This window comes from Halichoeres trimaculatus, unplaced genomic scaffold, assembly GCF_033239565.1.
Source record: "Halichoeres trimaculatus isolate MK-OKI-2021-1 unplaced genomic scaffold, fHalTri1.1 fHalTri1_scaffold_21, whole genome shotgun sequence".
Lineage (NCBI taxonomy): Eukaryota > Metazoa > Chordata > Actinopteri > Labriformes > Labridae > Halichoeres > Halichoeres trimaculatus.
The window spans coordinates 14,993,683-15,006,688 of NW_027437199.1; the positions used below are offsets into that span (position 1 = coordinate 14,993,683).

Here is a 13,006-nt window from a genome sequence, read left to right on the forward strand (position 1 = left end):
TTGCTCCCTGTGCATTTAACACTATGATAGTTGTTCACATGAGAGAAGACAGAAGTGCATCTTATTTATAGCCCTATGGAACTTACCGATCTTCATTGAAATAATTTGTGGCCTTATTATCAAACACATCCAAAAGTCACGACTTTTCCATCACACTTGTCTGTTTAGTGGATTTAGTGATGCTTAGGCTTTTTTAGAAAGCTGACATATGAAAATTAAACTGACGCCTGCCAACATCAGCATGCTAAAATGTCAGCAATAGCATAAGTATTTAGCATTCAACTCAGACCCCTGCTAAAACCCCCTGGTTTCCAGGTTTCGAGACCCCCCGGTTGCTAGGCGCCACCCTGTTGGTTATGGCTGCCTTTTGCAGCAGCTCTCTCTTCTTTGTCTGTTTCTTGTAATTTTTTTTGTCTCTTTTTTGTAGTCTTTGTATTCGGAGTGGATCATTACTTTGTATGGCTCATTTGTTGGTCATGGACACCAAACTTTTTGTGGCTTCAGTGATATTTTTACTACTTTTTCTCCTGTGTTTGTCTGGAGATCCTACATATAACCATGGCTGCATTGTTTACATGTGAACTCAGCTGTTTGCAGCCTGTAGCATGTCAATGCTACCTGGTGTAAGGCCTGATGTTTCCCCACAAGGTGAGGAGAAGGAGGTGAGGACAACGTGCTGGTTCTCAGGTGTGAGCTAAGAAGTGACGACATCAACCTGTCCTTCCATCCATTGTTATTGGGAACACAAGATCTATCTCCAGTAAGATGGTTGAGCTAACTGTGCTAACCCAGTAACAGAGGGAATACCAGAGGGCAGAGTAGCACCATGCTATTCACAGACATGGCTAACAGAGCTAACATCAGACACCAAAGCCACATTGGAAGAACTTCACCTGCTGTGAGCAGACAGGATCCAGGAGACAGAGACTGAACAGACTGCTGAAGAAGCTCAGTCCTGGACCCTGTGAAGGAGGAGGCTGGCTGAACTGGAGAATGATGGACAAGCTGTCATCATCTATTTTCTTATGGACCTTTTTCGCACTTTCTATACACTTTCTATCTTTGGTTTTCTTGATTGCTGCTGTGACTTCAAATGCATTGTACTTGTTACAATGACAATAAAGTTCTATTCTATTCTATTATATTCTATTCTGTTCTATTCTATTGTATACTAATGAAAGGAATGATGTAAAAAAATGAACCAAACTTTTACTCTGTATTTTCAGACATGCATGACTTCTTCAGCCTTGATAGCAAGAATTGAAGCAATGTAGCCTTGGCAGCAATTTTGGCAAATGTAATAATAAAAGTCTGCTGATACTCAAGAAGTTGGCGGTCATCGTGATATATATCATTCTACTAGATACCTCCTCTGTCATGCTCCCTATGTTCACTCTGAAGGAAGAAGGTGGAACAGTGCTGTTTTCAGTTAACACTGTTGGATCACGGTTCCCATATTCCCTGGCAGCGTCCGACCCAATGGTTTCTTTGTTGAGAAGCCAGATACAGAAAGCCCCAGAGAGCAGCTAAGGAACAGACAGTTGACCTCAATTACAAAAGGCTGCCATTTGCAAGCCTTCACATCACTTTGAATCATGAGGAGTGACATTAATGTAGCGCATTTAATGGGCCCTAAACAAGCAGCCTGCTGACTGTGTGTGGAAAAACAAGAATTCAATTTGCCCTGACGAGGTCCACTACCAAACACAACAACAAGAGCATGGCTGCGTTTCATACGCCTGTGAGTACTCTAAGCCTGAGCCAGTAGTGGGCTGGATTCAGTTGCTCACTTCTCTTTCAACACAGCATTAAATCGACTCCATGGTGAGATGATACTCAAAGGAGAAGCAAATGAATCAAATGGAAATGACTTCCAGGGTGGAGGTGCAACAGCTTTGTTTGTCAGCTCAGCTTTAAGTGTCACATGACGACGGCGTGCTGCCAGAGAGATCACAGAAAAACACATTCCATGTCACTGCTGTGTTTTCAGCAGAGCCTGACCAGAGATTAAAGTAACAAATTCAACCTGTTATTCTCATCTGACTGCACTTTAACAAATAATCTCCATATTAAAAAATCACAACATAAAATCTGATTTATTGCATGGCTTCAGTTTTCTCTTAGACTTTCGAGGTGATTTGAAAGAGTTTATTTTGGATGTTACTCAAACGTTGTTCAGACTCTCGGGAACCTTCAAAAGGACGAATAGCCTTTTGGGTTGAAGCCTCACACACGTGTAGAGCACATGGCTGACAGCATATGGCAGAGTACTAATCAAAGGGTCGGTTACTGAAAGTTCAGTGGATTCAGCCTGGAATGGCAAGATTGACAAAACAGTCAGTCTGATTTGTACAGTGTTCAATTACAGAATTCTACAAGAAGAAACTATGTCCCGGATCTAGTTGGAAAAAATTATAATATCACTTCACTTTTCTCTTCCAGAGAACAGAGAAAAGTCACTTTGTTTATCCGCTTGTTAGCTAATGTGGTGGTTGATCTTCACAAGTTGAGCAACCTGTTAGTGCTGCACCAGTTCAATTCCCAGTTTGCCTGGTAGGCCTTTCTGTGTTTAGCATGTTCTCCCCATGCATGTGTGGGTTCTCTTTGGGTACTCAGACTCAGTCCAAAAATATGCTCATTAGGGTAACTGGTCACTCTAACTTATCTGTAGGTGTGAGTGTGTGAGGGGTTAGTATTGGAAAGAACTTCTCGATATGCATCACCACACTTAGGTCATGATGTGCTAGTATCACAATCTATCACAACATCACAATATTGTGATATTCTACACAGTTAACTACCAAGGAAAACATTGATGTCTATGGTATCTTGGCTTGCTCAGTACGATGAAAACCCTCAGTATCAGGTTGAGGAAATTAAATGTTTTAAATATTCTTTGTAATGGTATTGATAATATAATCTATTGGCAACATACGGGGTAGTTGCTCTTTGGTGCCATCTACCGCAGTGGAAGTGCAGAAGTCCTATTTTACTTCCAACAAATGTGAATTTTTATTTTTACAAAAATATTCAAATATAACCATATTAAGAGCTGAAATATTAATATTGTATCAGAGATCAGACTATCACAATGTATTGCTGTATCGATATTTTTTTCACACCTCTTGAGCGTGTGCGTAAAAGGTTGTCTGTCTCTATAGCCGTGATTCCACCAAGCAGTTCGGTTCGGTTCAGTACAGTTAAGACTGATCCCGTTTGCGTTTCCACAGCAAACCACGCCCCCTCGTGGTAGGCACATGTCGAAAGCCGCAGCCGTAGAACATAACGTGATGCCTTAGCAGTGTGACACAGTTTACCCCGCTAATAAATCCTACAAATAAGTAAAACGCGACACAGTAAACAAATAGCACAGATGGAAGACATGCAGCTGTGATTGGCATGTAGCTCTTTGATACAAAGTGCAATCAAACTTTGTTTCAGAGAAGTCTGTGAGCCGCCAGGAGAAATGCAGCCGCTGTCGGAGTAAGTGACGATTCTTTTGACCAATCAACGGACTGCAGTGTTGTAGCTCCACCTTCAGAGATTGGATCGTTTCAGTCTGGCACCCCTACAGAAGGGTGCCAAGAAGTGGGACGACTCGTGTTGGCTTTTTGGGGGGATCTGTCCTGGGATAAGTCAGTGGAAACGCCGTAAGATGTGTGCCATGCAAGACAAACTGAACTGCTTGGTGGGAACAAGGCTTAAGTGTCAGCCACGTGATTGACTGGCGACCACTCCAAGGTGTACCCTGCATCTCGCCCTGATACAGCTGAGATAGGCTCCAGCCACCCGCGACCCTGAACAGGATAAGCGGTATAGAAAGTGCAGTATTTCCCTGGTTCTACTAAAAATACAGTCCTGAGGATTAGTTGAGTACAGAAGAGATAAGATCCTATTGTAGCAATGACTTGTTTCCTTAATGTAACTACATAAACCAGGAGGTCTGCAAACTCATCCTGCAGTATAATCAACCACCAGTAGCAGCAGCACAACTATGTCAGTTTAAACACAGGGCTGTGAGATGAACCATTACTAAACCTGATGACATTGAAAGCCAAGCAGGAAATGCATTATAGCAGTAGATCCTGTGAGCCTTTAACACCTCTGTCTGTCAAAATGAGATAGCCAACTCAGTTTTTGACCTTTATTTTACAAATGAAAAGTAATGTCAGGACTAGTGGGTTCAATGATGGCGCCAGTGATCTTGAAAAGCTAGTAGCCTAGAGGGCTAGTGGCGTCTTTAGCTTGTCAACTCCTGCAATGGCACGAATGAAGTGCCACACTCAACACTTTATTGGCTTCATTTGCTTACTGAGTGCTTCAGGCGCTCCTTTGTGCCTGCTGCCGTCAGACAGCTGAACAAACAAAAGATGGTGATCAGATGTCAGCTGGTACCTGGGGCACACAGGATAAAAATCAATAATGAAAATGAGAAGGATGCACGACAGTCCAACAATTTCATCCGGTTATTATAGCGTTAACGCTTACAAAGCATATGTGTGTTCGAGTTTTATAATTAGTTATGTATTCAAGTTTGTCGTCATCTTATCTTGACATGTATTTGACTTTTTCTTTATCTTTTCATGTGGACAGCAGTGTTTGGACTTTGAAGCTAGAAATAAAACAACAAAGGTAATTGAATGAGACCACACCATGATAGCTTCAAAACAATACAAATATGCTGTGAGCTTCTCTGCATGGCCGACCCCAGCAGACACAATGATACATGACACATGGACAAGCCATTCCAATCGTCAGCACGCATGGAGAAGGAAGCAAATCCTCCAGCTGACCCTCTACTCAACCCAGCTCCTGCCAATTTGCATGGCAAGTTCAGTCAACTGCTATCTACACATTCTCATACTGTGATCCTCCTTTGAGACTTTAAGCCTGCTTTACTAAGCTTTACATGAGCTTTCATCTACATAAAGCGGAAATATTATCAGCAATATTCTCCCAGTGATAACATTCCTTTTCATCCAGAGCTGTGGCCCGTGTAAACTCCGTAAGGGGGAGTGAGTTGGTTTTAGAAAAGAATGCACCAACATAACGAAACTGGGGTTTTTTAGCCAAGAGAGAAAAACACCCACCTCTTTTATTTATTGTGTTGCACTCTCAGAGGAAGAGCAGGGGGCGAGTAAATGCCGTAATCTTATTTAGGGGACAACAAGGCGCCACTCACACACTATGTGCCTCAAGGACATGCACTTGGCTCCCTTCCTTTTCTCAGCTCAGCTCTTCTGATACCCTCCTCTGAAAGAAACATCTGTGTGCTCAGCGGCACATTGCTTGCTAAAAAAAAAAAAATCTCACTCAAACACACATTCACTCACAGGTACACGCACATACTTCATCATTTCATCTCCTCAGCAAATCCCATCTCAAACACCGAGGCCTATGGTGACTTTTGCTGCAGCCAGATAAAGGCAGAGAGTGGGCAACATTTTGGCAAGGGCAGAGGATTCCACGCTGCTTCTGATTGGCTGGTTCAGGGTAAGAGGAGTGCGAACAACAACTGTCATTGGGCGGTAATGGATGAAGTGGCTGGTGCGGGGGACAGGCCCAGAAGCCAGGACAGGAGGTCTTTTCACAGCACCATGGTTACCATCACGGTAACACATTCAGACACTTGTCTTGGAGCAGCTCTTGCCCTGGGAAAGGAAAACAGGAAGTGATACATGGGACAACTGCCTCCAGAGCTGATTCTTCTCATCTGTTGACCTGCATTCAGGCTGAATTAAGGACTGCTTTCATCCAACCTGTTAAAGGGAACAGAATTATGAAAGCCAGTGTGGCTGTGATTAACTACACCTCATACCTGACGGATAGTTCAGAGGCTTGAGACACTGATTTAGCTCAGCCTCAAACATTTACAGGCAGGTCTCATTTGTCCCTGCAGCTCCTCTTGCACTCTGTCCTGACCAGCCAGCCATGTGAACCTGTGGACAGTACAGTAAACACCACTTGACAGCAGCTCATCTGGAATCTTTGAGGGTATTTTTAGATTTGGACGAACCCGTGGCTCTGAGGTTCAGGTGGTTGAGGTGCCTTTCATTCGGTCACGAGTCAAAGTGTAAACAGGGTGCTGTCTTTAGTAAAAGTAATAGAAGAAAACGGATCAATCTGCAACTTTTTTTTTCCTCTTTCACTTTGATGTTGTCATGACAAAGAATTTCATTTTTCTGGCCTTTTGGATAAGTTAGTCAGTGTGAATTTTATTTTCTGTTTAAATAAAGAGGAAGTTAAAACTGCTTAAAAATTCCTTGTCAGCTGTTTTTGTCTTGTCATGCTCCTTTTTAGTTTGTGATTGTGGTTGGTTTAAACTAAATATTTTTGCTTGCTTTTCTTTTTTTTTTTTTAAAATGCTGAAAAGTTCATCTAGGTACAGAGTAACTTGGGTAATGGGGGTGGGAGAAAAAAAATCAAAAATCAATATATTGGGATTTTTTGTTTTGGCGATACCAAAATCGTGATTCTTTGACAACAAAATTTTTTTTGTTTGTTTAAATTCTTAATTTCATTCTTAGTTTATAAACTGGGTTTACAAAATAAGTTACCATTTTTCTTCAGCAGAGGGCGAAATGTATCGCTCTAACTCATGTGATGTGCATTTAATGGGAAAATATGACTCCTGATATAGTCTGTAGACATTATCATCATCATCTCACTTTTTTACATGGTCTGGTGTCAAAGAAGCAAACTAAAAATTGCAAAATTGTAATTATTGAAAAATCGCAATTTAAGTAGAATAGGCACCTCAAAGATTGTAATAGAATCGAATCGCGAGAATAGCATATAGTCACAGCCCTATTGGGTAACAGGATACATCACAGACAGTTAACACTTATGATACATAGACTGCAAAAACTAAAATCTTGGAAGGTGTTTTTGTCTCATTTTTTGCAAAAAAATCTCTGATTAGACTATATATGAGCCACATTCATCCAACAAGTCCGGAAAGTCCAGAGAAACAGTATAATTTCAAGATATTAAAAGAAAAAAATGATGCCTGAATTGCTTGTAAAAAGTAAAAGAATTCAGCCAATTGGGTAAGAAAAAAACAATAATTAAATTATTGTTTTAACACGTTCTTATTTCAAGAAACCTGTAAACTTTTCCTACCCCATTGGTAGATTTGTTTTGCTTGACAAGCAACGCATGATTTTTGTCTCTGAATATCTTGAAATATGATGAAATTCTGGTCTTGTGAATTTTGCTTGTATTTAATCTAATATTATTTTTTTTCTTAAAATAAAGGTTAGATTTAAGTTTTGTAATCTCTCAATGCTGATCTTGTCCTGAGTAGAAGACCGAACTGGAATAGCCGTTGGTAAAATATTTTCAGTCTATGTAGAGCTTCTATATATATATATATATATATATATATATATATATATATATATATATATATATATTCTTTATTTCTTTGGTTCTACATCTTGGGTTTTGGGTTTCACTCAGGCAAACGCTGACTCACCAGGACACGGATTAAACACAACTGCAACAGAAAGTAATGCAGGCAGTTGTCGGAGTCATGTTATAAAAGATGCTCATTTTATAAGAATGGTTTGAGGTATATGATGTAAGGCTTTTCAGGTTTTGGTACACACACTCAGAGAGAACAACCTGTGGTGATTTGATTTGGTTAGGAGTTGCAGAGCTGACTGACTGTTTAAGCCTTACTTGATAAGCTCTGTTGGATTACATACTGATGCAATTGAGAGGCCTGAAGTACAGTGGACCATTCATGTGCACTCAGAAAAGTATTTGCCACTAATCACTACCACCTTGGACAGCAGTGAAATAATCCATTGAGGCACTAAATGCTGAGTTATAAGCGGGGAGTGAAATGCCACGGGGCAACAGAAGGCATGAGGGTAGTGGGATCAACAAGGACCAAACCAATTCACCAAATCACCCTTCTTGAGAAATTTTCTGCCCTGTGTGATATGCAAATACCAGCCAAAGAAAGGCTGCAGATAACTGCCATAGCTGAGGCAGAGAGCAGCACGGACAGAGCTGAGGTCATGTGCCTGCAGAGCAGATGTTGCCCTCTCTGTCCAGAGCTACACATGGTCAAGAAACCCTGAAGAAGCGCCCCCTTGTCTTAAACAACAGGCCTCCTCAATTTTTTCCAATTTGTCCATTTGTGTAAATTGCAGTGTTTATGACCCTGTAAGGCTGGTGGGGAGCAAACAGGCGGGTTGTTTGGCAGCTTCTTATTGGGTGAAATCGTGTCTGTGGCCAACTTCGACAGAAGTCAGTTCATTTTAATTTAGATCCTTATCACAGTAGACTTTTCAAATCACCAACTCTACCACTTGTAGTCCCACAAGTTGAAGAAGACCTTTGTTTAGCATGTCCACCCTTATGCCAACTGCTGATACTTTAGAGGCTTTTTCAAAAGCTGTACGCAACACGTGAACCACAACCTCCAAAGATCTCTTAAAAACACCCATTCTGAAAGACTGTGCCAAACCCTGTCCAGGTTTCAATACTTCAGCTCACCAATCAGAAAAAAAACGTTGATGATTGATTACCACATCCAGAATCAACATACACACATGGAGAAGGAACAACATACAGAATCCCTGAGGAAAATAAAACAGTAACACTTAAACTACAAAGAATTTCACTAGTTAATCAAGATTAATTGTGTTTTTAATTGGATTTTTCCAATTTTCTACATTTTAAAACATTTTAAAACATTTTTAAGTCCATTTAATTATGAGAAACATTTCTATCCATATCATTCAATGCTAGCATGACTTGCATGACCTAAATAAACTAGATTTTTTAATGCCATCTGGTGATCCCCAGTTAATGCACTGTCTAATATTCACTGCCCTGTCCTTTTCAAGTGGTGTAAAAACCCAAAAATGTAGCCTAAAGTAAAAATGAAAAATAAAAATTGCCAACTGAGTTGTTGGCAAAACAACTTTGAAAATTATCCAAATTTTGGAGAAGCTGTGGTCCAATACCTGATACCGGGATCTGTTTTATGTGTCTTTAGTCTTGTATGCACGAAACTACTGTTTCTTGCAACTTTCAGGCCGGTCACAACACACCAACCTGAGGACATCCCTTTAATTGAAGTCAGAAGTCTGGCATTTTTAAACTACCTGCGCCTGCATGCTTCGCTCAAGGTGTTAGCTCAACTTGAAGCTCAAAACTAATATTCCAATTCTGTTCATTTCAAAGTAAATGTTATGCATGACTTATCAACTGAGCTGTTAGAGAGTTCGTGAAATAGAATGTGCCACAACCATAGACTGGATAAAACATGGACGTCGTCTCCTCAACGTCACCCGTCTGTTTCTGAACCGGAAAATGAAGCACATCGGCTATAGCGGCCATATTGGAAGTGGCAAGGGCTTTGCATACAGCTATAGGACGCCTGTCAGTCACGTGACCCTGAGCTGTGCCTCTGATTGGGCAAGCTCACGATCTTAATATCCTCTGAACAGCCGAGTTAGAAAAAAATTCACCCCCTGTACAGTGTGTGCCGATAATAAAATTAGCGACTCAGACAGGAGACGTTTTTTGAACTAGGCTGTAAATAGGTTAATTTCTGCTTTGAAAACTGCTTTTTTGGCTTGGTGTGTTTGTGACTTCCAGTACTTCCAGAGTCAGCCTCAAGCAGACACTCAAGAAACAGTAGATTTTAGTACTTCTGCAGTGTCTCATATTCTTAGACCAGAGGTTGCTGCTTGGTCACAACCATAAAAACCACATGTTTTGCTATTTGCCAGTTGATTATTTTTACTATGGTGTTAAAAAGAGGTGACAAGGTACATAAAAATTAAAAAAATTGGAGCATATTACCGCTCATTTTGAAACAGTAACTGTTTAACCATCACTGAGAGAGAGTGAAAACATTTGGTGTCATGCTTGTAAACACTTCGGTATTTTGGTCTAGGTCGATGTATCCATGGGGCAGCGCTGATACGCTAATCTGACAGAGGATTTCTTGGAATGTTCTTGGCACTGCAAGCATCAAGAACAGTTACTGCGCACGTTTCATCATTTTAGCAATGAGAAGCAGCCTGCCTGCTTTTATTATCAGACACTGAGAAGCAGAAAGAACCACGACCAGCTCTCCCATCAGGATCTGTTTAAGGGATAAAAGGAGTTACCCGCTGGACACTGGACCTCAGACGCCTGCCAAATGTAACTTCAAAGTGGGTCATGTAAATGAGAGAGACAGATCTACAACAAGGGGCTCATAAATTAGCTGTGGGAGCAGTGGCTTGGGAAGGTAAAGGGCAGCCTTAATGACAGATATTACATGGAAGAATTAAAGCCGTGCTCTCTTTTCTCTCTTGCTATTTCTATTTCATGCATCAGACCTCTGCTCTGCAGAATCACATGCTGTGGTGAGTCTGTGCTGCAGTCTAAAGATGGCACCTTATATGGCAGTGAATATGCCACAGGAGACTTCTTTTACTTTGGGGATTGTGAGCATGAGCTTGAGAGATGACAGCTAGTATTTGTCAGACAAGGTCCATCCAAGTGCAGATTTTTAAACTTAATGATCAAAACTGAAGTCGCTGTTTTCTTCAAAGAGTTGGCTTGACAGAAGTCGACGTGAACCATGCAAAAAGTAATTTCACTGCTCTCACACATGGCTGTAGCTCTGGTTAGTGGTTACCTTCATAATGCGATAATGCTTTACTACCCGGATACAAACAAGCACAGAAGATGACTGCTGTTTCATTATGTATTGGTTCGCATTATTTATGGTCCAGTAGTTCTAAACTACACTTAAAAATGCATTCACTAAAACAATCAATGTAAGATAACTCTGTTTTGCAGGTGTCCAACAAAACAGTCTTGTTATTATTTGAATGCTTGCATTTTAGATACATTTTCAGCTGATAAGGAAGTGGGATTGAAGACAGAGGAGAAGAAGAAGTGCTGCTTTTATTGTTGTCCGTTAAAGAGTTCATTTCAGCATGTTGCTAACTTTTCACACACAGATCAGGTTTCCTTCATCCCCAGGCCCACAGTGAGGTACACAAACTGCCTATGAAGAGGCAGGCTGCTCAAGGCAATTAGTGACTTGTTATAGTCAAAGCACAGGGCTTCTGGGAAATCGTGTAGGATTGCAAGGAGATCTAAGTAGGTTGATCGTAGCTCTAGCTCAGGTTTGTGGGCTCCTCTGGTCCCCTTCATCATCAGCTGAAGGTGCCTCATTAACTCCACCTCTGTTGGGTTATTGGGGTTCAGTATCTGTGACACCACCAGATGAACAAAAAAAACTATCAATGCAAGTTTTATTGCGCAATTTTGTCTCATTTTCCAAGCCCCACCCTGTCCCAGGAGGAGGAGGTGACCACAACAGTACAGAGTTGAGCAAACAGGCTGTAAAATCACCGGTCCGGCTCTTTGTGGTCCTTTTCTTCCTCCTCTCATAAAACTCAAAACTCCATTTCAAAGGCGGCTCTGGTCTCCAGGATGGCTCACAGATGTATGAGTGAACACTTATACGAGGTTAATGAGACGTAATCTACACACTGTAAATACTGCATGTCAACAAAAACACACACATTTCTGTTACTCCTCACAAAATCAAGCTCGTTTTTTTTTCAAGTATTTTCTCCTAGAGTTAAATTAGAGAATGGATTCACGTCTATCAGTTAGGTATGTAGCTAATGCTATTAGGTGATCAGTTTAGCCTAGCTTTGCTTAAAGGCAGGAATTAAGGGTTAGATGTATGTTTTAAAAGTTCTTTTCATGCAGAGACTTTTAATGAGATTTTAACATTCTTAATGGTGAGCTTTGGAGGTGCTAATGTGCAAATTTTTAATCTTTGGGTTCATTCAGCTGGCTGTAATTCTTTATGCTCAGCTAAGCCAAGCTTAGCTTAGTTTAGCATTTATGGATTATAAGCTTGGTTCTTTAAGAACAGGCTGACCCAGTGCTTTTGTGCAACTTAAGACAAGTGAATCAAGAAACAAACTAAACATTTAAAGTTTGAGGCTGATTTAGAAATAAACGTTCAGTTATAGCTGGAGATTATAGGATAATGATAAATAGTTTTTAAACAATGAAAACTTTTCAGATTAGTCTTTTGTTACAGCTTGTCCAAGTCTTCAGATGGAAACTGAGTATTAAGTGGAACATTAGTGGTTATAGCTGATTTGACCCCTCTACTTCTTGCTCACCATGTCATTATTCCAACCAGCCATGACAACCTCCTCACAATACATCGTGCCTTACTACATGATACTTTTTTGCACATTATTATAGGCACGGTTTTAAACTCAAGAGTTCTAAAAACACCTTTGACAAAAAGAAGTCAAGCATGTGAGAGATTAACAACTGATTACCTGCTCCACACGGATCTCATACTCTCCATTCAGCTTCTTCCCTCGAAAGTACTTTGCCCTGCAAAGAAGAGAGGAAAAAAATGTCAAGGAACTGCATGGTAATGCTTTGATACACAGAGTATTTAATTGGATGTGTACAAATAAAAATGTGATCCTTCAAACTGTCAGAATCACAGCGTTTCAAGAAGTGATCCGTGTGACTTTGGGTCATTTGTGTGCATGAACATGTAGACTCGCCTCCTGCACCAACACGACTCCTAACAGTCAAAACATCCTTAAAATACCCTTTGTTTATTTGATAGGAGCGCTGAAATTTCAACAGACCTTCCCAAATACCTTGTGAGCGGACAAAACAATGACTCATACTTTCCATAAATGCAGAATCTGGACTTGCATGGCTTCAAACAAACAGAATCCCCTGACAAAGATCAACTAGTGCCATATACTGCTTTTAATGAAGAGAACTAAGGGACTGTCTGTGTGTGTGTTGTTGTTATTCCTGTGGGGTTAAGGTAAAACTGGCCCTGAGAATTGTAAACATCTGGTACTGTAAGGATGGAAACTGTAAAAAACATAAACTTCAAAAAGTCCAGTAATATTCAGAACAAATAAAGTTGATGTGCTGCAAAAATTTCTCAGTTTGAATTTAGTGAGTTCAACAGTTTCATTTGTAT

At 40.6% G+C, this 13,006-nt stretch overlaps 1 protein-coding gene across 1 annotated transcript in view; it reads right to left on the reverse strand.

Moving 5' to 3' along the window:
* syn3 (synapsin III) overlaps positions 1-13,006 on the reverse strand; it is a 122,534-nt gene that overhangs the window by 78,923 nt on the left and 30,605 nt on the right. Inside the window, exon 3 of the mRNA XM_074698067.1 lies at positions 12,333-12,390. Within this exon, the coding sequence (XP_074554168.1) occupies positions 12,333-12,390 (58 nt within the window). The remainder of the gene's footprint in view (positions 1-12,332; positions 12,391-13,006) is intronic.